Raw genomic sequence first — 24,208 nt, 5'->3', positions numbered from 1 at the left:
TAAACTTATAGAATCTTATTCATCTAATAGAAAATCCATGGTTGTACTATATTAAGAACACCTTAAGTTTCTGTTCCTTTTTTATACCCTTAGTCAACAATACAGTAACTAAATATAGACTAGGTATTGAGAAAAATCAAATTTACCTTATACTTCTCCACGTGAAGAAACCCAAGGATAGAGAGTGCCTTGAATTAAGAATTACGATACTGGCTTCAACCTTTGAAATAACTGATACTAAAGTTTTCTCCTCTTTTCCGTTTCTTTGGGTCCTCAAATGGGTTTAGAAGCATATATGGGATATCAAATAATAAAGGTATCTGCTCTGTATATCATGCTAGGTCTCCCAAGTTGCATCGTCGACAGGTTAACCTCTCCACTATACCTTCAAAGATAAAATATCCTTCGACCTCAACTTTCAAATATGTCTATCCAAAATGGCCACTAGCTCCTCGTCATAAGTCAAATCTTTGTCCAACTGTACTGAGCTGAAATCCAATACATTTGACGGGTCCTCAAAGTGCTTCTAAAGCATGGAAACATGAAATACTGGATGAACTCCCGATAAGCTGAGTGACAAAGCAAATATGTAAGCCACCTTACCAACTCTCTCCAACACCTCGAAAGGACTAATATACCGAGGGATCAACTTGCCTTTATTCTCGAATCTCAACACACCTTTCATAGGCGAAACTCTGAATAGAACCCTCTCACCTACCATGAATGCCACATTATGAGCCTTCCTATCAGCATATCTCTTTTTGCCTGGACTACGCTATACGAAGCCACTCCTGAATTGATTTTACATTCTCCAAAGCATCACAAACCAAATTTGTGCCCAACAACCTAGCCTCCATAAGCTCAAACCAACCAACTAGAGAATGAAATTGCCTACTATTTAAGGCCTGATATGGAGCCATCTGGATGCTCGACTGATAGTTGATGTTATAGAACAAACTCTGCTTAAGGTAAAAACTGATCCCATTGGACCCCAAAATCAATGACACAGGCTCTCAGCATGTCCTCCAAGATCTAAATGGTATGCTCGGACCGCCCATCTTTCTGGGGATAAAATTTCATACTCAACTAAACCTGTATGCCCAACTAACACTACACTGCTCTCCAAAAATATGATGTCAACTTAGTGCTCGATATGAGCTAATAGACACATGCACACCATGCAGGCGAACAATCTCTCTAAGATATATGCGAGCCAACTGCTCTGAAGTGTAGGAAGTCATGATCAAAATGAAGTGTGCAAACTTGGTCAATCTGTCTACAATGACTCTCACCTTATCAAATCTCCTCAAGGTCCGTGGCAACCCAATCAAAAAATCCATAGTGATACTATTAGCCCAAGAACATGTGAAGTTTTGAAGATTGCCAAAAGAACTCAGACATGGACCAGGTCCATCTTGTGAAGCACAGTCATGATCAACCTGTACATATGGGATGCACATGAAGGAGATAAGTCTAACTGATCAAGCAACAATATCTCCTGATCTGATCGAAAAGGTTGCATATTGGATAAGGAGAGAAAGACTCCTTACATGAAGAGAACACAATTTAGGATGAAGATAGTGTTAGAGTTTGAGATCATCATGAACTCTTCTACTATAGAAGAGTAGCAATTGGATCCCACTCAAACTCTGATTACTAACCTATTAAATGTTAGTGATGTTCTTTTTTATAGGTAATGCACATAAGCAGAAGTTAAACTTAAATTGAGAGCAAAAGAGCAAGGCGATTTTGCAAGCAATTTACGTGTGATTTGAGCGTGCAATCTTGAAGCTACTTGAACGAGATAGAAGTACCAGTTCCATGTGTCTATCTTTTATTCTAGTTCAATTGTAGTAGATGATTTTACATTGTACCTTTCAGCTTTCATAGAAGCAATTGTATTAGGTACCTAGAATGTTCAAGTTAGAGTTAACTTGAAGTTGTCGCAACAGTTGAGGCTATGTGCCACAACGGGATTAGAGTTAAACCTTAGGTTTACAAGGAGTTTTTGTAAATGCTATTTTGGCTCAGTGATTTTAGTGGAAGTTTAGGAAAATCTTACTGAGTAGTAGGTCGTAGTTTTTTCACCTTTTGAGCCAGGTATTTTTGATAACTAGGGAATATGATGCATTTTACACTCCTTCTTGCTTAAGTTTTGATTAGAAATGTGTACAAAATAGTCCCAAAGGCTCACAAGTTGTGCTTGATTGCAGGTTTGATCAACAAGGTGACAAGATGTCAAAAAAAACCCAGCTCAAAAAGGAGTGAAACTTGCACAAGTACCAAGACAAGACAAAGCTCAGTCAAACAGGGTCAGTGCGGCCGCACACCATTCTGTGCGGTCTGTACAAGTGAAGTTCAAAGAGGTTGTTATTCAGGCCAAAAGGCAATGCGATCGCAAGGGGTTTTGTGCGGTCTGCATTGTGATCATTGCGGCCACATTCGATTTAGTGCGATCTGCGGAGCCAAGGTTCAGAGAGGTGGTGTTTTGGAGGTTGAAGCTCAATGCGGTCCACAGTCCTTTTTGTGCGGACCGTAGTGGAAGCCACCGCGGCCACACTCGATTTCGTGCGGTTCGCATTGCCCAAGTTCAGTGAGCTGAGTATTCAAGTTTAGAGCCTTAGTGCGACCGCACTAGCCCCGCAGGGGTATTTCTGTCCAAATTTTTCAGCCTAGTATAAATAGATTCTTTTCCCATTTTTGGGTCATCGGATAGTTTTGTATCAAGAGCTACGCTCGTGACTTCGTTCCTTTTAGCTATTTCGAGTAATTTTAGCGTGATTTCAACATTAAATCATCAAGTTTAATTTAGCAATTAATTATTATGAGTTTCTCTTCATCTATTTCTTTATTTTCTTCTCTAATTATGAGTAGCTAGACCCATTAGCTAGGGTTGTGGATCAACCCTAGTGTGGGTAATTGATGGGTCTTGTGTTTTGATGCTTGATTGTCAATGGGTGTTTGATATTTGGGCTAATTTAGGGTTTGAATTGTGAATTAGTAGTTACAAACACTAGTTTATGCCTAGTAGACTTTGGCTCTTCTTGAGAAAGAGAGCCTAAGTCCATGAAATTAGTCCAACAAGGAATTGGGGCATACTCAAGAGATTGATAGCCCCAATTAAAGGGTTAAACCTAGAGATAGTAATACCCGACTTGAACCTTGATTGCTTGTGCAAATTTGCATACCCAATTGGTCTTGAGAAAGTCAATTCGGGCAAAATAACTCGAACTTAATCAGGTAAAACTGCTTCGACCTCTCTCGCTACTCCATAGTAGTTCAGGGTTGGCCTCGATCAACTTTTTGGCGCCGTTGCCGGGGAGCTAACGGTTTTAGCTATCTATCTAAATAGTTTTGTGTAATATTCTTCTTTCCTTCTTTGTTACTAACTTGTTGTGTCACAACTTTAGGTACAAAATGGTAGCGAATGCTAATGACCCTGTTGGAAATGTGATTGACGGGGAGGAGATAGATGATGTTGAAAATGATGAGGTGCCTCTTGTACCTCAAGGACAACGTAGAGGCCGCCAGGCCAATGCTAATGCCAATGACAATATTCCAGACCCTCCTCTTCCACAAGAGTGGCTCCGAGAGTTCTTCCAAACCAAGGCTATGCAAGTGCAATTGTCCCACCCCAGATCCGGGCGGGCAATTTTCAAATAACCAATATGATGCTAACTTTGCTGGAACAACGTGGGTATTTTACGGGCGTTGCGAATCAAAATACTTACAAACATCTTAAGGAGTTCATGGATACATGTTGGGGAAGTAATCAAACTAATGTGTCCAAGGATGCTCTTCTGTTGAGACTCTTACCATTTTTACTTAGAGGGAAGGCATTGGATTGGCTTGAGCGACTTCCCAACCATTCCATCACTACTTGGGATGAGTTGGCGGATAAGAGATGAGATCTTGGCGTTCAAGCAAGAGCCCACAGAACTTTGCATGAGATTTGGGAGCGTATAGAACAATGGTGAAGGAATGCCCCAATAATGATATGACTGAGGCGATGATCCAATAGACTTTCTACCGGGGCATTAACACAACAAACTAATGCATAGTAAACCAACTTGCTGGGGGAAATTTTATGAAGCTGTCTTATGATGAGGCTTGTGACATTCTTGACGAGATGGCTGTCACTTCTTCTTCTTGACAAAGTAGAGCCAATGTGCCCCAGGATGACCCCACGGTCACTTATTTGAACAAGGAGTTACATGATCATGGGCAGGCTATAGCTGAGTTGACAACTACTATGAACCATCTAGCAAAGGCACAGTTGCAACAAGTTCAAAATCCTCGCCAAGTGAATGCCATAGAGGGTATCAACATGCTTGTCAACAAAAGAAGACAACAAAATCAAGGGAATTCAGAGCAATTTGACAATGATTGTGGTGGATTTCAAGATGATGGTTTTGATGGACAGAGTAAAGAGGTGTAATACGTGAATAATTATCAAGGCCAAAGGGGCAATTCTTCCAACCAACAACAATGGAGACCCCAAGGTAATTGGGGTAGTCAACAACAATAAGGCAATGGTAATATGGGGAACAACAATCAAAACTCCAATTGGGGCAATCAGAACAACAATCAAAACAATCAAGGAAATTGGAATGGTAACAACAATTGGGGTGGTGACAACAATCAAGGTGGATAGAACAATGGAAACCAAGGAAACCGGGGGCAAAGCTTTCAAAGGCCCCCAATATACCAACAACCGAACAATCCACCCCCATTTCCATCTCAAGGTCCTAGTTCTTTTAGCAATGATATGAGAAGAATTGAAATGATGTTCGAACAAATGATGAAAAAAAGTGCGGATTCCGATGCTCAGTTGTCTTCCCACAATAATTCAATTTGGAATTTGGAGGTTCAGTTGGGCCAAATCTGACAGTCCTTGAATACTCGCCCTAAGGATGCTCTACCAAGTGATACGGTAGTGAACCCGAAAGGTGGGAACAATCATGTTATGGCGGTAACTACAAGAAATGGACAAGGCGGTGATGTGAATGCCTCCAAGCAAGGACAAAATTTGATTGATGATGTTGAGTTGCAAGAGGATCAAGTTCCTTTGGTGGTTGAAAATGTGATTGATGAGAATGTGAATGAAGAAGTGAGGATTGATATTCAAGATACCGAGGTGGAAACTCAAAATGATGTGAACCCGTCAAAGGGAACACATAATAGACATGCCGGAGCCAATTGTGCCTAAAGCCAAGGCTCCTTTGCCAAGGCCACCTCCACCTTATCCTCAAAGGCTCGCGAAGCAGAAAAATGAGAATCAGTTTAAAAAGTTCATTGACATGATGAAGAGCTTATCTATTAATATGCCTTTGGTGGAGGCTCTTGAACAAATACCGGGCTATGCTAAATTCATGAAGGACTTAGTGACAAAGAAGCGGTCTATGGATTGTGAAACTATAAATATGACTCACCAAGTTAGTGCAATAGTGCATTCAATGGCCCCGAAGCATGAAGATCCCGGTGATTTCACCATTCCTTGCACCATTGGGAATGCGGATTTTGCTAAGTCTCTATGTGATTTGGGGGCTAGTATCAATTTGATGCCCTACTCAGTTTTCAAGACTTTGGATATTAGACAACCGAGGCCGACTTCCATGAGATTACAAATGGCGGATAGAACAATGAAGAGACCATTGGGAATTATTGATGATGTGCTCGTCGGGGTGGATAAATTTATCTTGCTAGCTAACTTTGTGATCTTGGATTATGAGGTGGATTATGAAGTACCTATCATATTGGGGAGACCTTTCCTTGATACGGGGAAGGCCTTAGTTGATGTGAAAGCAGGGGAACTCACCTTCTGAGCGGGTGATGAAAAAGTGGTCTTTCATGTATGTAAGTCAATGAAGCAACCCAATAGTTTTGAGGTGTGCTCTTTTGTGGACCTTGTAATGGCAATGATAGTTGATGACACCAGTGCAATGATCAATGTGGAGGACCCTTTGGAGGCTGTATTGTTAAATCTTGATGTCAATGATGATAAGGGCCGAGTCAAGTGTGTGAATGCTTTACATGGAATGGGCTCGTACTCTTATGAGCCTAGAAAACTCTCTTTGGATCTCGAGAATAGGAAGACTCCACTAACAAAACCTTCAATTAAGGAGCCTCCGATGTTTGAGTTTAAACTGTTGCCTCCACACCTTAGGTATGAGTTCTTAGGCCCTAGTTCTACTTTGCCAGTTATTCTTTCCTCTTATCTTACTAACATGCAGGTTGATGCCACATTGGCGGTGCTTCAAAAGCGGAAAAAGGCAATTGGATGGACTTTAGCTGATATTCGGGGAATAAGACCCGCATTCTATATGCACAATATTATTCTGGAAGATGATGCAAAGCCCTCCTTGGAGCATCAAAGAAGGTTGAACGAGGCAATGCAAGAAGTTGTGAAAAAGGAGGTGATCAAGTGGTTGGATGTCGGGGTTGTGTACCCCATATCTGATACCTCTTGGACTTCACTGGTGCAATGTGTATCGAAGAAGGGTGGCATGACCGTGGTTGAAAATTCACAAAATGAGTTGATTCCTACCAAAACCGTTACCAGTTGGAGGGTATGCATGGACTACCGCAAGTTGAAAAAGTGACCCGCAAGGATCACTTTCCTTTGCCTTTTCTAGATCAGATGTTAGACCGACTTGCTAGGCGTGCCTTCTACTGTTTCTTGGATGGGTATTCTGGGTACAACCAAATCTTGATTGCTCCGGAAGATCAGGAGAAGATCATATTCACTTGTCCATATGGCACCTTTGTTTTTTCTCGGATGCCTTTTGGGTTGTGTAATGCACCGGCTATATTTCAGCGGTGTATGATGGCCATTTTCACAAACATGGTGGAAGACATTTTGGAAGTATTCATGGACGACTTTAGTATTGTTGGTGATTCATTTGACGAGTGCTTGAAGAATCTTGATAGAGTTTTGGCCCGTTAGAAGAAACCAATCTTGTTCTCAATTAGGAGAAATGCCAATTTATGGTGGAAGAGGGCATAGTTCTTGGGCATAAAATTTCAAAGCATGGTATTGAGGTAGACAAGCAAAAATTGATGTGATTTCAAGGCTCCCTCCCCCTACCTCTGTCAAGGGAGTTAGAAGTTTTCTTGGGCATGTGAGGTTCTACCGGAGATTCATCAAAGATTTTTCAAAGGTAGTGAATCCCTTATGCAAACTATTGGAAAAAGATGCCAAGTTCGTGTTTGATGAAAAATGTATGCAAGCCTTTGAACTTCTCAAGCATAATTTGACCACCACTCCTATCATTACCGCACCAAATTGGAGCTTGCCCTTTGAGCTCATATGTGATGCAAGCGATGTTGCGGTTGTGGCGGTTTTGGGTCAAAGAGTGAACAAAATATTTCATCCGGTGTACTATGCGAGCAAGACAATGAATGATGCTCAAGTGAACTACACGGTGATCGAGAAATAACTTTTGGCTATTGTGTTCGCAATGGAAAAATTTCGGCCGTATCTCATGGGTGCCAAGATCATAGTCCATACCGATTATGCAACACTCCGGTACTTGATGACGAAGAAGGATTCCAAAGCTAGATTGATGCAATGGGTCTTGTTACTTCAAGAGTTTGATTTGGAGATTGTGGACCGGAAGGGTAGTGAAAACCAAGTGGCAAACCACTTGTCCCGCTTGGAGGAGGAGGGGAGGCCTCGTGATGGCCTAGAGATCAATGATTCATTTCCCGACGAACAACTCCTTTCGGTATCGGTGAATGGTATGCCATGGTTTGCGGACATTGCTATTTTCCTTGTGACTGGTATAATCTCATGTGAGCTCTTTTCTAACCAAAGGAAGAAACTCAAGCAGGATAGTTTGGATTTTTATTGGGATGAGCCATACTTGTTCAAGATTTGCATGGATGGTATTATCCGAAGGTGTGTCCCGAAGGAAGAGCAATTGGGTATCTTGGAGGCTTGTCATTCCTCTCTCTATGGTGGTCATCATGGCGGGGCGAGGACGACTTCCAAAGTTCTTAGTTGTGGGTTTTATTGGCCAACTTTGTACAAATATGTAAGTGAACTAGTGAAGAGATATGATGAATGTCAAAGAGCGGGTGGCATTTCGAAGAAAGATGAGATGCCTCTCAATACCATTCTTGAGGTTGATATTTTTGATGTATAAGGCATTGATTTTATGGGCTCGTTTGTTCGCTCGTGTGGGAACACATACATTCTTGTGGCGGTGGACTATGTTTCAAAGTGGGTTGAAGCCGTGGCTTTGCCCAACAATGAGGCCCGGAGTGTTGTTGCATTTCTCAACAAGAGCATTTTTACAAGGTTTGGTACTCCTCGTGCAATCATAAGTGATGGGGGTCTCATTTTTGCAATAGAGCTTTTGACACTTTGCTCGCAAAGTATGGTGTCAACCACAAAGTTTCTACTCTTTATCATCCTCAAGCAAGTGGTCAAGTTGAGGTCTCCAATAGGGAAATCAAGAGCATATTGTCAAAGACGATCAATGCTAATAGGACCGATTGGTCAAAGAAGTTGGATGACGCTCTATGGGCTTATAGGACTGCTTACAAGACTCCGACTGGTATGTTTCCGTATCGGTTGGTGTTTAGGAAAGCTTTCCATATACTTGTTGAGTTAGAGCATAAGGCCATGTGGGCTTTGAGGAAGCTGAATCTTGAATGGGATGTGGTAGCAAATCTTCATGTGGAGCAGCTTAATGAACATGATGAATTCCGATTCCATGCCTACTCCAGTTCGTCCTTGTACAAGGACAAGATGAAGCACCTTCATGATAAATATGCTTGTAGCAAGGAGTCCAAAGTGGGTGATTTGGTTCTCTTGTTCAACTCTCGGTTACGTTTGTTTTCGGGAAAGCTTAAGTCAAAATGAAGTGGATCTTTTGAAGTGGTGTTTGTGACCCCATTTGGTGCATTTGATTTGAAGAACAAAAATGGGGAGGTCTTAAGAGTGAATGGGCATAGGGTCAAGCACTACTCGGGAAAAATTGATGACAGCCACGTGGTGGCACTTCTTTATCTCAAATGATTTGATAGTAACCTGCGTTGTGCCGCGATGTTATATCAGGCGCTTCTTGGGAGGAAACCCATGTGTTTTTATTTTTTGTTTTCCTTTGATTTTCATTATAGTGTAGGATTTATTTTTGGACTGACTGGTTGTGAGATGCTACAGGATTGTGTTGATACAGTGCAAGACAAAGTGGAAAAAATTGCTCAAGTCTCTGAAGTTTGCAATGCGGACCGCACTACATTTAGTGTGGCCGCAAAGAACTTAGTGCGGGGGCACAAAATCAGTGCGGATCACACTGATGATGGATGTAAACAACCAACTCTCTGAAGTTTGACACAACGGTCGCATTACATTTTGTGCGGTCCGCGGTAGACCACTGTGACCACGAAGCATTTTGTGCGGACCACAGTGGTTCCTTCTCAAACTTGTATAATTCCATGTGGTGCGGACCACACTGCATTTTGTGCGGTCCACGGTGGGTAGGTAAGCTGGGCCCCAGGAAATTTTCTATAAATAGTAATTGAGGCCCACCGGTTGAACTTTTCGATCCTTTTGCTCTCAAAGCCCTAAAAATCATTGTTCATCAGTAAAATTGCACGAATTCATCTGCATAGTCTCGATTAATCTTCAGTACTTCTCACATCTGGTAACTTTAACTTCTTTTTAGTTATTTAATTTGTTTATTTTCTTTTAGTTTTTGTTTTTCTTGTGTCTTCTTCTTGCCTTTCTCGTATTTCTTTCGATTTAGTATCTTAGGTTAGTTAATTTCTTGTTTAACGTAGGATAAGGTAGTTAAAACATTGGGCAAACACTTAGGGACTCTTTAATTAGTGAAAAATTGGACTTAAATTGAACATTTTATGAACCCTAGGTTGGTGCTGTGCTTTAGTACTCAGTGCGGATCGCAGTGGAATTTAGTGCAGTCCGTAGTGCCCTTGTATAGTCTGCAATGGTATTTTGTGTGGACTGCATTGCTAAAAGTTCTAAAACCTAATCATTGAGGACCGCGGCCGCATTGCATATTGTGCGGTCCGCAGTGCCTCAATGCGGACCGCATTGCCATTTTGTGCGGTTCGCGGTGCATTTATTCAGAGAGTGGGTAGTCTGAACCCCACCTCTGTGCGGACCGCGGTGCCATTTTGTGCGGTCTGCCTTGGTCTCTCTGCGGCCGCACTGCATTTTGTGCGGTCCGCACTCTACAAGTTTGAACTGTCTGCAACATTTTTCTGCAACTGTGAATCACAATGCTTTTTTGGATACTAACAAGTCTAATGAATGTTGTTTGCAGACAATGGTGAAACAAAGAGGCAAGGGTGATAAACAAGCAGGTAGAGGAGGGTCCTCCCAGGGTGGGAAACAAAAGATGATAAAGTTGACCCCCCAAGCCCGACAAAACATAAAAAATACAAGGAAACTCATCAGAGTTGCTGATAGGGCTATTGATCAGTCGAGGAGTGAGTACGAGCCCTCCCAGGAGGCATCATAAGATTCAATGCCAGAGTACATTGCTGACTAGACAGAGAAAATAGACTGAGAGACACTCCTCCACCTTCCCCCACTACCCAAGCTTCAATGTGTGTATCTTCTAAGTCATCTGAGGGCTCAACTACCCGGTAGTGAAAATAAATACTCCACCTCTCTCACAGCTTCATTATCCGGAGAGGGTGCAGAAGGAGAAGAAGAGGAAGTAGGAGAAAAATAGGTAGTAAGAGAAGGGGGTGGACCTCAGGTGGGAGGAGTAGCGAGAACTAGAAACCTGGAGGTGTGGCAAGACCGTTTTGTGATTGAGGTGGCCTACCTTAAGTTCAGAGAATGGTGGCCTGTGAGGAAATTGATTCTGGAGCGAAGTTTTGTGGATAGAGACCTCTTGCCTCATAACCCCAATGTGAGAAGACAATTTAAAGAGAGAGTGGTCTGGGAGTACTTATTAAGCAACTGTGTGGGATGCAAATGAGCACCTGGTCAAGGAATTCTACACCAATTCCGCCCACATCAAGAAGGGCACCAAAGTGACCAATGTAAAGAATTTGAAAGTGCTATTTGATGGGAAATCAATAAATGACTACTTGGGCTTCGATGAGGAGAATGAATCACTATATTTGGAGAAGATGGCATTAGGTGAGGAGGCCCGTCCTTGGTTGGCACAGTACTTGGCAATCCCAGGTACTACCCCCGATTAGTTGAATGCGGGAGTGAAGATCTTAAGAAGAAGTTTGAATTTTGAGGCTAAGGGGTGGGAGACATTCATGTGCAGTAGACTGGACCCCACTACCCACGACAACTCACTCCCTCTTCACCGGGCGGTACTGGTAGCATCAATTATGGCAGGGTACCCGATTAACGTCGAGAATGTAATGTCTCGGGTTATTACGCAGGTAGTGAGTGAAGGTGACAGAAACTACCCCTTCCCCAGTTTCTTAACCATGTACTTCAGGGACCTAAAGGTAGAAATACGGAAATTTGATGTCAAAGTGAAAGTAAAGGCACTGTTCTCATGGTACAACATGCAGGGTGATGACAACCCTAAAGGCTAGAACTACAAGGGAATAGCCACTACTTCAATTGGCCAGTCTGAAGAGCCAGTAGTGGTAGTGGCTCCTACTCAGCCTTCTTCCACCTGAGCAGACATGCCCCCTAGTCATCCACTTCTACAGTTCCAGACATACCCTCCACCCCGGCCTACCCCGTGACTACCCACCGTCTGAGCCAGGCCCTTCTCAGCATCAACAACTGGATGTAGAAAGCTTCCTCTAAGTTGTCTGTCCTTATTACTACAGTGGCATCCCAGTCAGCACCTCCGCCTCCACAGGTCCCACAGTCTATTGAGGACGCCCTCAAGGATATTCTGGACAACCAGAAGAAAATCCTTGACACTCAGAAAATGTTTTCGGATGCTGTAGATTCTCATGGGAAAGCTCTCAAGGAGCTTGCTAGGGATGCTAAGAAGATGAGGAAGACTCGGGCTTCCAAGGAGTCCGTGAAGGAGTTGCGGGTTGAGGTTGACAGGTTGAAGGTAGATCACCTACCTTTGGATTTATTACTACAGGACCCGATGCCAACAGCCCATCCCCAGCCAGTGTAGTCAGAGAGGCTTCCCAAGAGGAAGAGGGTGATTCCCCGTGTAGATGACGCAGTCATACAGTTGGAGGACCTGGAGGGAGATTCCTCTAGCCCTCCCTAGGAGTTAGCCCAGTCCTCGATCCAGGCACAAGTCCTAGCAGAGCCACGGGTCATAGGGAGCCAGTTTTAGGTTCCCGAGCTTACAGAGGAGCCATGGACCACTCAGGATCCCATGTAGACAGACGTGCCATAGGGCGTTTTTGTATCCTCTTCCCTTTATTTTTGGTACTTATTTTGCTTAGTTGGCATTGAGGACAATGCCAACTTTCATTTGAGGGGGTAGGCCCTACTTTAATTTGGTTAGATGACTGTATATATTTGACAGATTTTATGATTTTTTTTTTATCTTTGGTATGTATATAATTTTAGCACTTCATTACATTTTTCGTACTTTTCACTTTGGGTCTGTATATAAAAGTTATGTTACATTGTATATATATTCATCCCCATTATTGTATATTCGATTAAACCCCTCTTGTATATATTCATTTTACATTCTGCAATTTTTCCTTCTTAGCTTCTTATTTATGTTCGTAGCTTCTTGTTTTGGAATTTTTCAATAAGCCTTTGGTTTTCTTAATGTCGCGGTTCTTTCCAAAGGTGGAATTTGTGTGAACCGGGTGGCTATTCCCGATGATGGATGGCATGAATACCTTCTTAAGGGTTTGACTCTGTTTTTGTTTTCTTTTTGCTTTTTAGTAGTTAGTGGTAAGGGTACCTCAAGCATAGCTTCACTTGGGCCTAGCACATTTGCCTTTGATCTTATGGTAAAAAATAAATTGTTATGTATATGATGGTGAAAGTTTTGACCTTGAGACTCTTGTGTTGGCCGATAATCATCAAGTGGTTTTTCGGAACCATTGTGTGATCAAATCTTATCTAAGGTTGTTGTGGGCCCCCGAATCTGTGTCTTTAGAGATCCCATAGATTGTGTGGTGAGAAATTTGCATTGCAAGTCCAAGTCCCAAGCAATTGGTCTAGAACTTGCCCTGAATGTTTGTTAAGGCGAAATCCTAAGTGAATTTTGACTTGAGACATGATTATAGGCTCTCCTTGATCTAAATTATAGCTTGAACACTTCCATAGCCTACCAATGATAAAATCCCTAGTCAACCCTCTTGAGCCTTAGACCTTTTTCCTTCAAGAACCATAATACAAGCCTTTACCCGTTCTAAAAGATACCCTATCTTGGCACCCGATCTTTCCTTAGCACATGGCAAAAGTATAAGTTTGGGGGGAGAGATGAGGATTGCAACAAAGTGGTAAAAAGGCACAAAATGAAGAAAAGGAAAGGCAATGAAAAAGAAAGAAAAGCAAAAAGACAAAAAGAATGTTCAATGTAGAAATGAATAAAAGGGATTCAAGAAAGCAAAGAATGAAAGGTGTGGAAAATTGAGAAAGGAGAAAAGATTTGAAATGAATACGAAAGAGTGACAGTGTGTCTCTATAACCCCTTAGAAAGAAGTGAAATGACTCAAAAAGTCAAGTGCATGTGTGCCAAAATGAAACAAAAGAAGTGCTTAAGGGAAGATGGAACCTACTTAGACCAAACATTGCCTACCCGAAACCAAAAGCCTTCACTATGTCTTCACAAAATCCCTATATGATCTCTAGTTGAATGAAACTCACATTAGTGGTGACTCACATAAGGGGCAAGCATATGGTACTTAGAGCCGGACTTGCAACATTTCCTTGAGAGAGATGAGTGTATTTCCATTAACCTCATTCTGAGTGCCACTATCTTAAAGGTGAGGTTTGCTTTGGGAGAGTTAAGGATGTGTGAGTTTGGATTCCACAATAACCAAAGTAATAGAAAGAGTTCTTTGATGTGTTGAGTCAACTCTCGATGCTCTTGTGTCGCACTTAATCCATGGTGTTTAAAAGAGTAAATATTGTTATGATTCATTTCTATTGAGGGTAATTGTCAGTCCCAATTGATGCTAGATGAGGTCACCTTAGGATAGCTGAATTTTCTTGGATTTTCTCTTAAGGGGTGGGTCTTATTTTGTTTGATTGAGGATAAGCAAATGCTTAAGTTTGGGGGGGTTGATAACTAGGGAATATGATACATTTTACACTCCTTCTTGCTTAAGTTTTGATTAGAAATGTGTACAAAATAGTCCCAAAGGCTCACAAGTTGTGCTTGATTGCAGGTTTGATCAACAAAGTGACAAGATGTCAAAGAAAAACCAGCTCAAAAAGGAGTGAAACTTGCAAAAGTACCAAGACAAAACAAAGCTCAGTCAAACAGGGCCAGTGCGGCCGCACACCATTTTGTGCGGTCCGCACAAGTGAAGTTCAGAGAGGTTGTTATTCAGGCCAAAAGGCAATGCGTCCGCAAGGAGTTTTGTGCAGTCCGTATTGTGATCATTATGGCCGCACTCGATTTAGTGCGGTCCGCGGAGCCAAGGTTCAGAGAGGTGGTGTTTTGGAGGTTGAAGCTCAATGCGGTTCAAGGTCCTTTTTGTGCGGACCACAGTGGAAGCCACCGCAGCCGCACTCAATTTTGTGCGGTCCGCATTGCCCAAGTTCAGAGAGCTGAGTATTCAAGTTCAGAGCCTTAGTGCGGACACACTCATTTTTGTGCGGTCCGCACTATCCCCACATGGGTATTTTTGTCCAGATTTTTCAGCCTAGTATAAATAGATTCTTTTCCCATTTTAGGTCATCAAATAGTTTTGTATCAAGAGCTGTGCTTGTGACTTCGTTCCTTTTAGCTATTTTGAGTAATTTTAGCGTGATTTCAACATTGAATCTTCAAGTTTAATTTAGAAATTAATTATTATGAGTTTCTCTTCATCTATTTCTTTGTTTTCTTCTCTAATTATGAGTAGCTAGACCCATTATCTAGGGTTGTGGCTCAACCCTAGTGTGGGTAATTAATGGGTCTTGTGTTTTGATGCTTGATTGTCTATGGGTGTTTGATATTTGGGCTAATTTAGGGTTTTAATTATGAATTAGTAGTTGCAAACACTAGTTTATGCCTAGTAGACTTTGGCTCTTCTTGGGAAAGAGAGCCTAAGTCCATGAAATTAGTCCAATAAGGAATTGGGGCATACTCAAGAGATTGATAGCCCCAATTAAAAGAGTTAAACCTAGAGATAGTAATACCCCACTTGAACCTTGATTGCTTGTGCAAATTTGCATACCCAATTGGTCTTGAGAAAGTCAATTCGGGCAAAATCACTCGAACTACCAAGAGGTATAGAGTGAGTAGAATCGTGTAATAGTTATATCATACTCCCCAAATGTGACAATCTGGCTTTAGACTCAAGAATCCGTCAATTGACCACCTAGGCGAAAGTCACTACCCTAGTGCCTTTTAATCATTTGAACAACTCGCAATATTTTAAACCTTAGCTTTATTTAGCATAATTTAGCATCGTAGTATTATACAATTAGAAATAAAATCAAAACCCAAAATGTTTAGAAGTGCAATTACGAGCAAATACGCAACTCCGCTTTAGATAGACACCAGACTCCAATATCTATCTCCCTGTGAAAATCGATCCCGACCTTAATCGGGTAAAAACTTCTTCGACCTCTCTCGCTACTCCATAGTAGTGCAGGGTTGGCCTCGATCAGTTTTCCACATAAAAATCTCTATGTTCTTTATTTTATGTATTTATTATTTCGCAAACAGTAGTAGTTGGAACACCTAGAAGGACCAAGTCCTTCCATAGTTAAGTTAAGCGAAAATTGGGTACAACACAAATCCCCCCCCTTCTTGTGTGGTATTGACGCTTAAAATATCAATTGGTATCAGAGCGGGTTATCCTTAAAGAGGCTAACACCTTAGGAAAAGATCAAGATGAGTGCACCACCTGGAAACTAGGAAGGGCAATCCACTGCTAGGCCTCCACTCTTTAATGGTCAGTACTATTCTTGGTGGAAGAACAGGATGAGAGATCATATCATAGGAGAAGACTATGAACTCTGGGACATAGTCACTGATGGTCCCCTGACAACTACAAAAAAGAACGCTGAAGGAGTGGATGTGCCAAAGACAAGGCCAAGAAATGGCTTGGGTGTGGACTGGGTCCAGACGAATACATCAGGATTCAAAGCTGTACCACTGCCAAGGAAATATGGGACACCTTACAAGTGGCTCATGAAGGAACTCCTCAAGTAAAGAGATCAAGAGGAACACTACTATATTCTCAATATGAGAATTTTACTATGAAGGAAGGAGAATCTATCCAGGAGATGTACACAAGGTTCACAACACTAACAAATGAACTTAAATCTCTTGGGAGAATTATCCTTGAAGAAGATAAGGTTGAGAAAATCTTGCCAAGAGTCTTACCAGTAACTTGGGAAAGCAAAATCACCGCTATTTAGGAATTAAAGAACATTGCTACCCTCAAGCTGGATGAACTGATTGGAAACCTCACTGCCTATGAACTGATAAGGAAAACCATGAAAATGGATGCACCCAAGAAGGAAAGAATTCTAGCTCTTAGAATAGCTGAAGGTGCAGATCTGGAGGATAATGAAATGGCCATGATCACAAGTGATTTCAAAAGGTACCTAATGAGAGGAAAGGGTTCTTCAAGAGGTACAATCTTCACCAAACCAAGGGCTCCTGAGAAATAGATCAACGAGGGTTGCTACAAATGTGGTAAGACTGATCACATGATCAAGAACTATCCTCGGTGGGAAATTAAATGGAAGAAGGAACGAGCTGAACGAAGGAACAAGAAGAAGGAACAGGTTCAACCCAAAAATAACAAAGGATCAACAAAGGGTATGGTTGCTGCTTGGGGAGAAACATCAGATGAGGACTCAGAAGATGAAGCTAGAGATGAACAAGCACTTATGGCCATCAGAGAATTAGATGATGAACACGAGGTAAGTGTCATTCATCTCAAAGACAAGATTAAATTTCTATCTAAAGAAAAGGTTGTCTGAACTATTGCTAGACTTCATTGATGAGTTTGAGATAATTAACAATGAGAAGGAAGATCTGTCTAGGGGGTGTGTGTTCTTAAAAGCCAAGTGCAAAAATCTAGAATCTAGGGATAATGAGAGTGACAGTAAAAATGCTGAGTTGAAGAACCAGGTTCTTGAACTTGACACTAGTGTCCAAGAACTTAGGTTTGAGAATTTAAAACTGAAACTAGGAACAAGTAAGAAGAAAGTAGATCACATACATCTCACCTTAGAAGAAAACTTAGGAAAAATAAAGGATGAGTTGTAAAAGAAGGATGAGAAGATAAGAGTCTTAAAAGAAGACCTAGGGAAGGCAAAACATGAACTAGACAGGACTTGCAAATGGAATAAGGCTTTTGATGCACTTTCCTAGCTACAAGAACATCATAGCAGCAACAAAAGAGGACTTGGCTATGGGACTCAAGCACCTAAGTGGGACCCTAAAAGCAAGTACCTCACTCTTCCTGAGAATAAAATTTGCACACACTGTGGCAAGATTGGCCATTACAAAAATGAATGTAATGCAAAAGAAAAGGCCAGTCAAAAGAACAAAGCTTTTGTTCAAGAGAAAAATCGGCTGCCTGGGTGGGCTAAAAGGAATTTAATTTACCCCTTTGCCTATAGAAAGGGACCCAAACTAGTTTGGGTTCCTAAGACTAACCCCTGATTTTTTTTATAGGTCCAAGTGAAGGGAAGTAGCCAAATATGGTATATGGATAGTGGCTACTCAAAACATATGACTGGAAGCAAAAACTAGTTCCTTTCACTTGAGGACTTAAAAGGAGGTAATGTATCCTTTGAAAATGGAAAGAAATGTGAAATTATTGGGGTTGGAAAGGTAGGTAAGATAGACTCACATTACATTGAGAATGTCTACTTGATAGATGGCTTGAAATATAGCCTAATTAGTGTATCACAAATGTGTGACAGAGGTAACCTTATAGCATTCACCTCTACCAAATGCTTTGTGATTAACCTTACCACTGACAAGATTGTTTTGCAAGGAAAAAGAGTTAACAATATTTACATTATAGATTTGTCTACTCTTTCATAAAATGAACTCACTTGCTTAAGTGTGTTGGATAATGATCCCCTCCTGTGGCACAAAAGACTTGGTCATGCAAGTCTGAATCAACTCAACAAATTAGTCTCTAAGGACTTGGTGATAGGGCTACCTAATATCAAGTTCAAGGAAGACAAAGTTTGTGAGGCATGTGCAAGGGGGAAGCAGGTAAGATCATCCTTTAAAAGCAAGAAAATGGTAAGCACAACCAGGACGTTGGAACTGGTTCATATGGATTTATGTGGTCCAATGCGAACATTGAGCAGAGGTGGTAAGAAATATGTGATGGTACTTGTTGATGATTATTCTAGATTTACCTGGGTACTATTATTAACATCTAAAGATGAAGCATTTGACATGTTTACTGCTTTTGCTAGAAAGACTCAGAAACAACTAGGTAATCAACTTGCATCCATTAGGTCTGATCATGGAACTAAATTTGAAAATGCTAAGTTTGCTGAATTTTGTGATGAGCATGGTATAGAACATAACTTCTCTGCCCCTAGGACTCCTCATCAAAATGGAGTAGTTGAAAGAAAGAACATGACTTTTGAAGACATGGCTAGGACTATGCTTCTTTCTAGTAAACTACCCCACAGTTTCTGGGCGGAGGCTGTAAACACTGCTTATTGTATCATCAATAGATGCATGACTAGACCTCTTGTAGAGAAGACTCCCTGTGAGTTACTTAAAGGGAGAAAATCAAATATATCCTATCTTAGGGCATTTGGATGCAAGTGCTTTGTGCATAATAATGGAAAGGACTCCCTAGGTAAGTTTGATCCCAGAACTGATGAGGGAGTATTCTTGGGATATTCTTCACATAGAAAATCGTATAAAGTGTTCAATAAAAGAACTTTGTGTGTAGAAGAAAGTTGGCATGTAGTGTTTGATGAAACTAACATTCTTTCTGAGAGACAGGAACATAAAGATGAAGCTATTGGGCTGATAAAGGATTTGACTGAAGTCTCAGCACAAGTTAAAGTGGCACCAAAAGAAGGAACAGGTGATGGAACACATTCTTCCATCTAGGGCAACCTGACAGGAGGAACTGATCAAAGAGAAATGGAAACCAATCCCCTAATGGAACCTGTTCATGACCCTGTTCCTCAGCAACAGAACATGGGAGAAATATCTAGTAGGAATCAGTTGGTTGTTAAATCTCACAAGTATCAAAGTTCTCATCCTATTGAGAATATAATCACTAATCCAACCTCTAGAGTCAAAACTAAATCACAATTAAAGAATCTATGTGCCTTTGATGCTTTCCTATATCTTATTGAACCTAAAAATGTTGGTGAGGCTTTGCAGGATACAGATTGGGCGAATGCAATGCAAGATAAACTCAATCAGTTTGAGAGAAGTCAAGTTCGACATCTAGTTCCAAGACCCAAGGACAAACCAGTTATTGGCACAAAATGGATTTTCAGAAACAAACTTGATGAAGATGGAACAGTTACAAAGAAACAAGGCAAGACTGGTGGTCCAAGGTTACAACCAAGAGGAGGGTATATATTATGATGAGACTTTTGCTCCAGTTGCAAGACTAGAGGCAATAAGACTGCTCATAGCGTTTGCAGTACACATGGAATTCACTCTTCATCAGATGGATGTCAAAAGTGCCTTCTTGAATGGCTACAAAAAAGAAGAAGTGTTTGTGAAACAACCTCCAGGGTTTGAGAGCAAGGAATGTCCTGAGCATGTTTACAAATTAGACAAGGCTCTCTATGGACTCAAGCAGGCTCCTAGAGCATGGTATGAACGACTGTCCAAATTCCTGCTTGAACATGGATACAAAAGAGGTTAAATTGACAGTACTCTATTCTTGAGGGAAGAAAGTAAGGATCTCCTTGTGGTACAAATATATGTTGATAACATAATTTTTGAGACCACCACTGATAAACTAGGTAAGGATTTTGCCAAATTAATGGTGAGTGAGTTTGAGATGAGTATGATGGGTGAGCTTAACTTTTTCTTAGGCTTACAGATCAAACAAAGCCCAAATGGAACCATGATCCATCAGTAGAAATATGCAAAGGAGCTGATCAAAAAGTTTAAAATGGATGAATCAAAGGAAATAGACACCCCCATTGCAACTGCCACTAAATTAGACATAGTTGAACCTGGTTCATCAGTTGATCAGAAGTTGTATAGGGGTATGATTGGTTCACTTTTGTATCTTACTGCCAGCAGACCTGCCATAGTTTTCAATGTAGTGCTTTGTACTCGCTTTTAGGCTAATCCAAAAGAGTCTCACTTGACTGCTGTCAAGAGGATACTGAGATATTTGAAAGGCACTACTGATCTGTGTCTTTGGTATCCTAAAGGTAGTAATTTCAATCTAATAGGATATGCTGATGCTGATTATGCAGGTTTCCTTATGGATAGGAAAAGTACCTCAGGTATGGCTCACTTTATTGGTTCATGTCTTGTATCATGGGTCACTAAAAAGCAAAATTTAGTGGCCTTATCCACTGCTGAGGATGAATATATTGCTGCTGCCTCTTGTTGTGCTCAATTGCTATGGATCAAACAATAGCTGGTAGATTTTGGCATTGAGGTTGGTTGCATTCCTATATTCTGTGATAACACTAGTGCTATAAGTATGATAAAGAACCCTATTCATCATAAGAGGACTAAGCACATAGATGTCAGACACCACTTCTTAAGAGATAACTATGAGAAATGATTGATCTCCATTGAATTCTGTGCTACTGATAAACAAATTGCTAACATCTTCACCAAAACACTAAGTAGAGAAAACTTTTAGAGGAACAGGTTGGAATTAGGGATGATTAAGATCACCTAATAGGTCCAGCTCAGAATGCACAATGAAAAATGAAAAAAAAAAATTGGCTAGGAACTCTGAACTTGTGTAAATATCTAGATTAATTCTTACTCAGCTTCATACTTTAATTAGTATACTCCTATGACATGTGTTAATATGACTCACTGATCTCTTACAAATTTTTTTCTATTATGGTAATTTGAGGCATGTTCAAGAGAATTCTAAATGAAAAACCTGGTTCATCAGTATGGGTTCATCTGAAAGCTAAGGTATGTTTTCTATACTCTACACAATTAGAAAGATAAATATTTAAATCATGAGCAAAAGTTCTATAATTGGTCAATTCCTAGAAAAATTCTATCCGTTAGCTTTGAACCAGTTCCGTCTTCCTAGAACTCTAAACCGAAAGATTTGCCTAAAATCTAGGGAAGATAAACCGATCATTCAAAACCTAGAATTTCAGGTTGATTAGACCTCTAATTGACCACTGCTAAAAGTTGTTGTTACCTATTAAATGTGTATTTCTCTTTAAATACACATCATTTCTTCTGCCATCTCCATAATTCCAACCGTCAAAAAAATTCTTCTTCACTTTCACTTGCTCCCTTCTCCAAAATTCTAATTCACAAACTCTCTCAAGAAACCAACGATCATGACCAACCTACAAAACAATCCTGGAACTCCTCTACCACCCACTCCCTCAAATTCATCCACACCTCCTCCATCTAGTACATCTCCAAAACCCAGACTGAGAAGGGTGAAAATGCTTGCTCGAAAGACAGTAGTGTCTGGGGTTCTGAGGAAGAAATTAAATCAGAAGTTGAAGGCAAGCCATGCCCAAAACTCCGACTCCAGCTCTGATTCTGAATCATATCAATCTGCTACTAAAAGGGAAGGACTTGGGTCTTCTGACTCTGAAAAGACTCAAGAATCTCATTCTAAGGTAATTTCTTATGTGTGTGAAAATCTAGAAACTAGGTTTGTTCTGGTTGGGTCTGTTAAGGATGTAGAATTGCCAGGGTCACGAAGGAGTGGAGGTAAAAAGAATACTAAAAAAGAAAAAGAGATAAAGGGTGCATGTGGTGAAGAGAGGGGAAATGGGAAAAGAGTGATGTCTGCTATCTGTGGGGTTGCACAAGAAAGGGTAGAAGAGAGTGGCAAGAAGTCAGGGGGAAGTGGTTTTGGGGAAGCTGCTGAGGGGTTGGTTAATCTGAGCACACAGAGAGATGAACCTGGTTCATCTACTGAAGATACCCTAACAGACCTGCTGAAAAAGGTTGGGGCAAGCTATGACCTAAAGAAACGCAAAACTCCCACAAAAACCCCCCAGTGTTCCTAAGCCCTCCAAGAAAAGAAAGGCTTCACCCCCATCAACTACTGAATTTCCATTACCAAAGGGTAGAGATACAAGAATCAGGGTGAGGTAGAGTGAGAGTGATATCCAGGAAGCACTAGATGAGAGTAAGAAGAAAAGGCTGGCTAAAGGAAAGGGGAAGGTTACAGAGTCCTCAGAGGAAGTGGATGTTGAAGAAATGGAACAGGTCCATCAAGAGGAAGTTCAACCAATGGAGGTTCAGACCCCCAAGCCTAAAAAGCCCAAGACTTCTTCCAAGAAGTCTTCCTCTATGTCTGAGGCTTCTGAACCTTCACTAGCCAAGAGGACAAGGTCTGCTGTAAAAGGAAAACAAGTAAAATTTCTGAAGATGAGGAATGGAGTGGAGAAGAAGTAGAAGATTCTGATGGTGAAAAGGACAAGCTTGCCATGTTTGGCAAAAGAAAGATTTTGAAGGGTAGACTACTGAAAGACTTGGTGGAGCCAGGAATGATGAGACTGGTGGATGCCTTAGCTGCTCGGGGGTGGAAGGACATGGTCCTTCAGATGGATGGTAGGCTAGCCAGGAATGAGATAATTGAGTTCATGGAAAATGCAGAGGTTCAGGATGACAAGGTTATTAGCCTGGTGAGAGGGGTTCAAATGTCCTTTGATACAGAAAAAAATGGAGAAATCCTTGATATACCCTCTGAAGGGTTTGATGATTACACAAGGCAAATATGGCCTTATCTGGACTCCCTTCCTACTGCCCTTGAGATTACCAGGAGGTTTTGTGATGCAGAGAATGTAAATGAAGCCAGGGGTGTTCAGAAAAGAGGAAATAAGGCCTCAGCACAAGGTCTTGTTTGAATTTGTCGACAAATGCTTATTGCCCAGACATGAGAGAAGGCACATTGCCAATTACATGGAACTACTTCTTATGGAGTGCCTGGAAAGTGGAAGGCAAATTAATTGGCCTGCCTTCATTATCAAGCTACTAGACATGGTCATCAATGGCTCCAAGACTCATGCCACTCCTTATGGCTTTACTCTGACCACAGTTCTGGATAGGTTCAATGTGCCTCTGAAGAAATGGGAAATGGCCTCAAGCAAGGAACATTTTGGCATTAACACTCTGATTACTTGTGACTACTTAGTTAGTGCCATCCCAAATGAACCTGGTTCATCCGAGAAGACTCCTATCAACAGCAAAGTCAGGTCTCTGGTTCAGGAATATGAAGCCAAGGATACTGAGGTAGCTAGGCTTAAGGCTCGTGTGGCAGAGGTGGAATCTGAGAGGGATACTCTCAAAACTGAGCTTACCAAAGAAAAGGAGAAAAATGATGGAATTCTTCATAATATGCTGAATCTTATCCAAGCCCAAAACCAACCCTCTAGCTTCTCCAAGCTCTAGGAATCCTAGCTTTTGTCTTTTGAACCTGTCTAGTACCTTCAGTGACCCAGATTCAGGATTTTCTTTCAATCTTTTTGCTCATGTTTTAAATGTTTTTTGCTTTATGGTTGTGGATTGTGGTAGCAACATATCTCTATCAATGATATCTACTTTTTTTTTGCTCTTGTTCATTGTTAATCTTTACTTGATAGTTTAAATATGTTTGCTTGATTACTGATGATTAAACCATGATGGCACTTGCAGTTGCCCCAGTGGCCATGAGTACTTATTAAAATTTGGGACTCACACTTTGTATGCAACTTTTCAATGATGCCAAAAGGGGGAAGAGATATTGTGCTTTACACATTTTGAAAAAGTGATATTTATAACCTAATTAACTTGGTCCTTGATGATAAGTGAATTTTCTAAACTTTGTATTGATGGTTAAGCCGAGTTCTTATAGGATCCATATAAGAAAAAAGCACGGAGTTTGTCATTATCAAAAAGAGGGAATTTGTTGGTCCAAGAACAGGTGAAGTTTTGAAGATTGCCAAAAGAACTCAGACATGGACCAGGTCCATCTTGTGAAGCAC

General features: G+C 41.0%; 1 protein-coding gene across 1 annotated transcript; it reads left to right on the top strand.

Annotated features, from left to right (window-relative positions):
* The first annotated feature begins 21,562 nt into the window (after nucleotides 1–21,562).
* LOC138882935 (uncharacterized) lies at nucleotides 21,563–22,640 on the top strand. The gene is made up of 2 exons (XM_070163582.1): nucleotides 21,563–22,186; nucleotides 22,356–22,640. The coding sequence occupies exons 1-2, from the start codon at nucleotides 21,563–21,565 to the stop codon at nucleotides 22,638–22,640; spliced, it is 909 nt and encodes a 302-aa protein (XP_070019683.1).
* Nucleotides 22,641–24,208: the final 1,568 nt, after the last annotated feature.

The sequence above is a fragment of the Nicotiana sylvestris genome, chromosome 12 (assembly GCF_000393655.2).
Source record: "Nicotiana sylvestris chromosome 12, ASM39365v2, whole genome shotgun sequence".
In the NCBI taxonomy this organism is placed as follows: domain Eukaryota; kingdom Viridiplantae; phylum Streptophyta; class Magnoliopsida; order Solanales; family Solanaceae; genus Nicotiana; species Nicotiana sylvestris.
The sequence above is the reverse complement of the archived record's forward strand: the minus strand, read 5'-3'. Positions and strand labels throughout refer to the sequence as shown.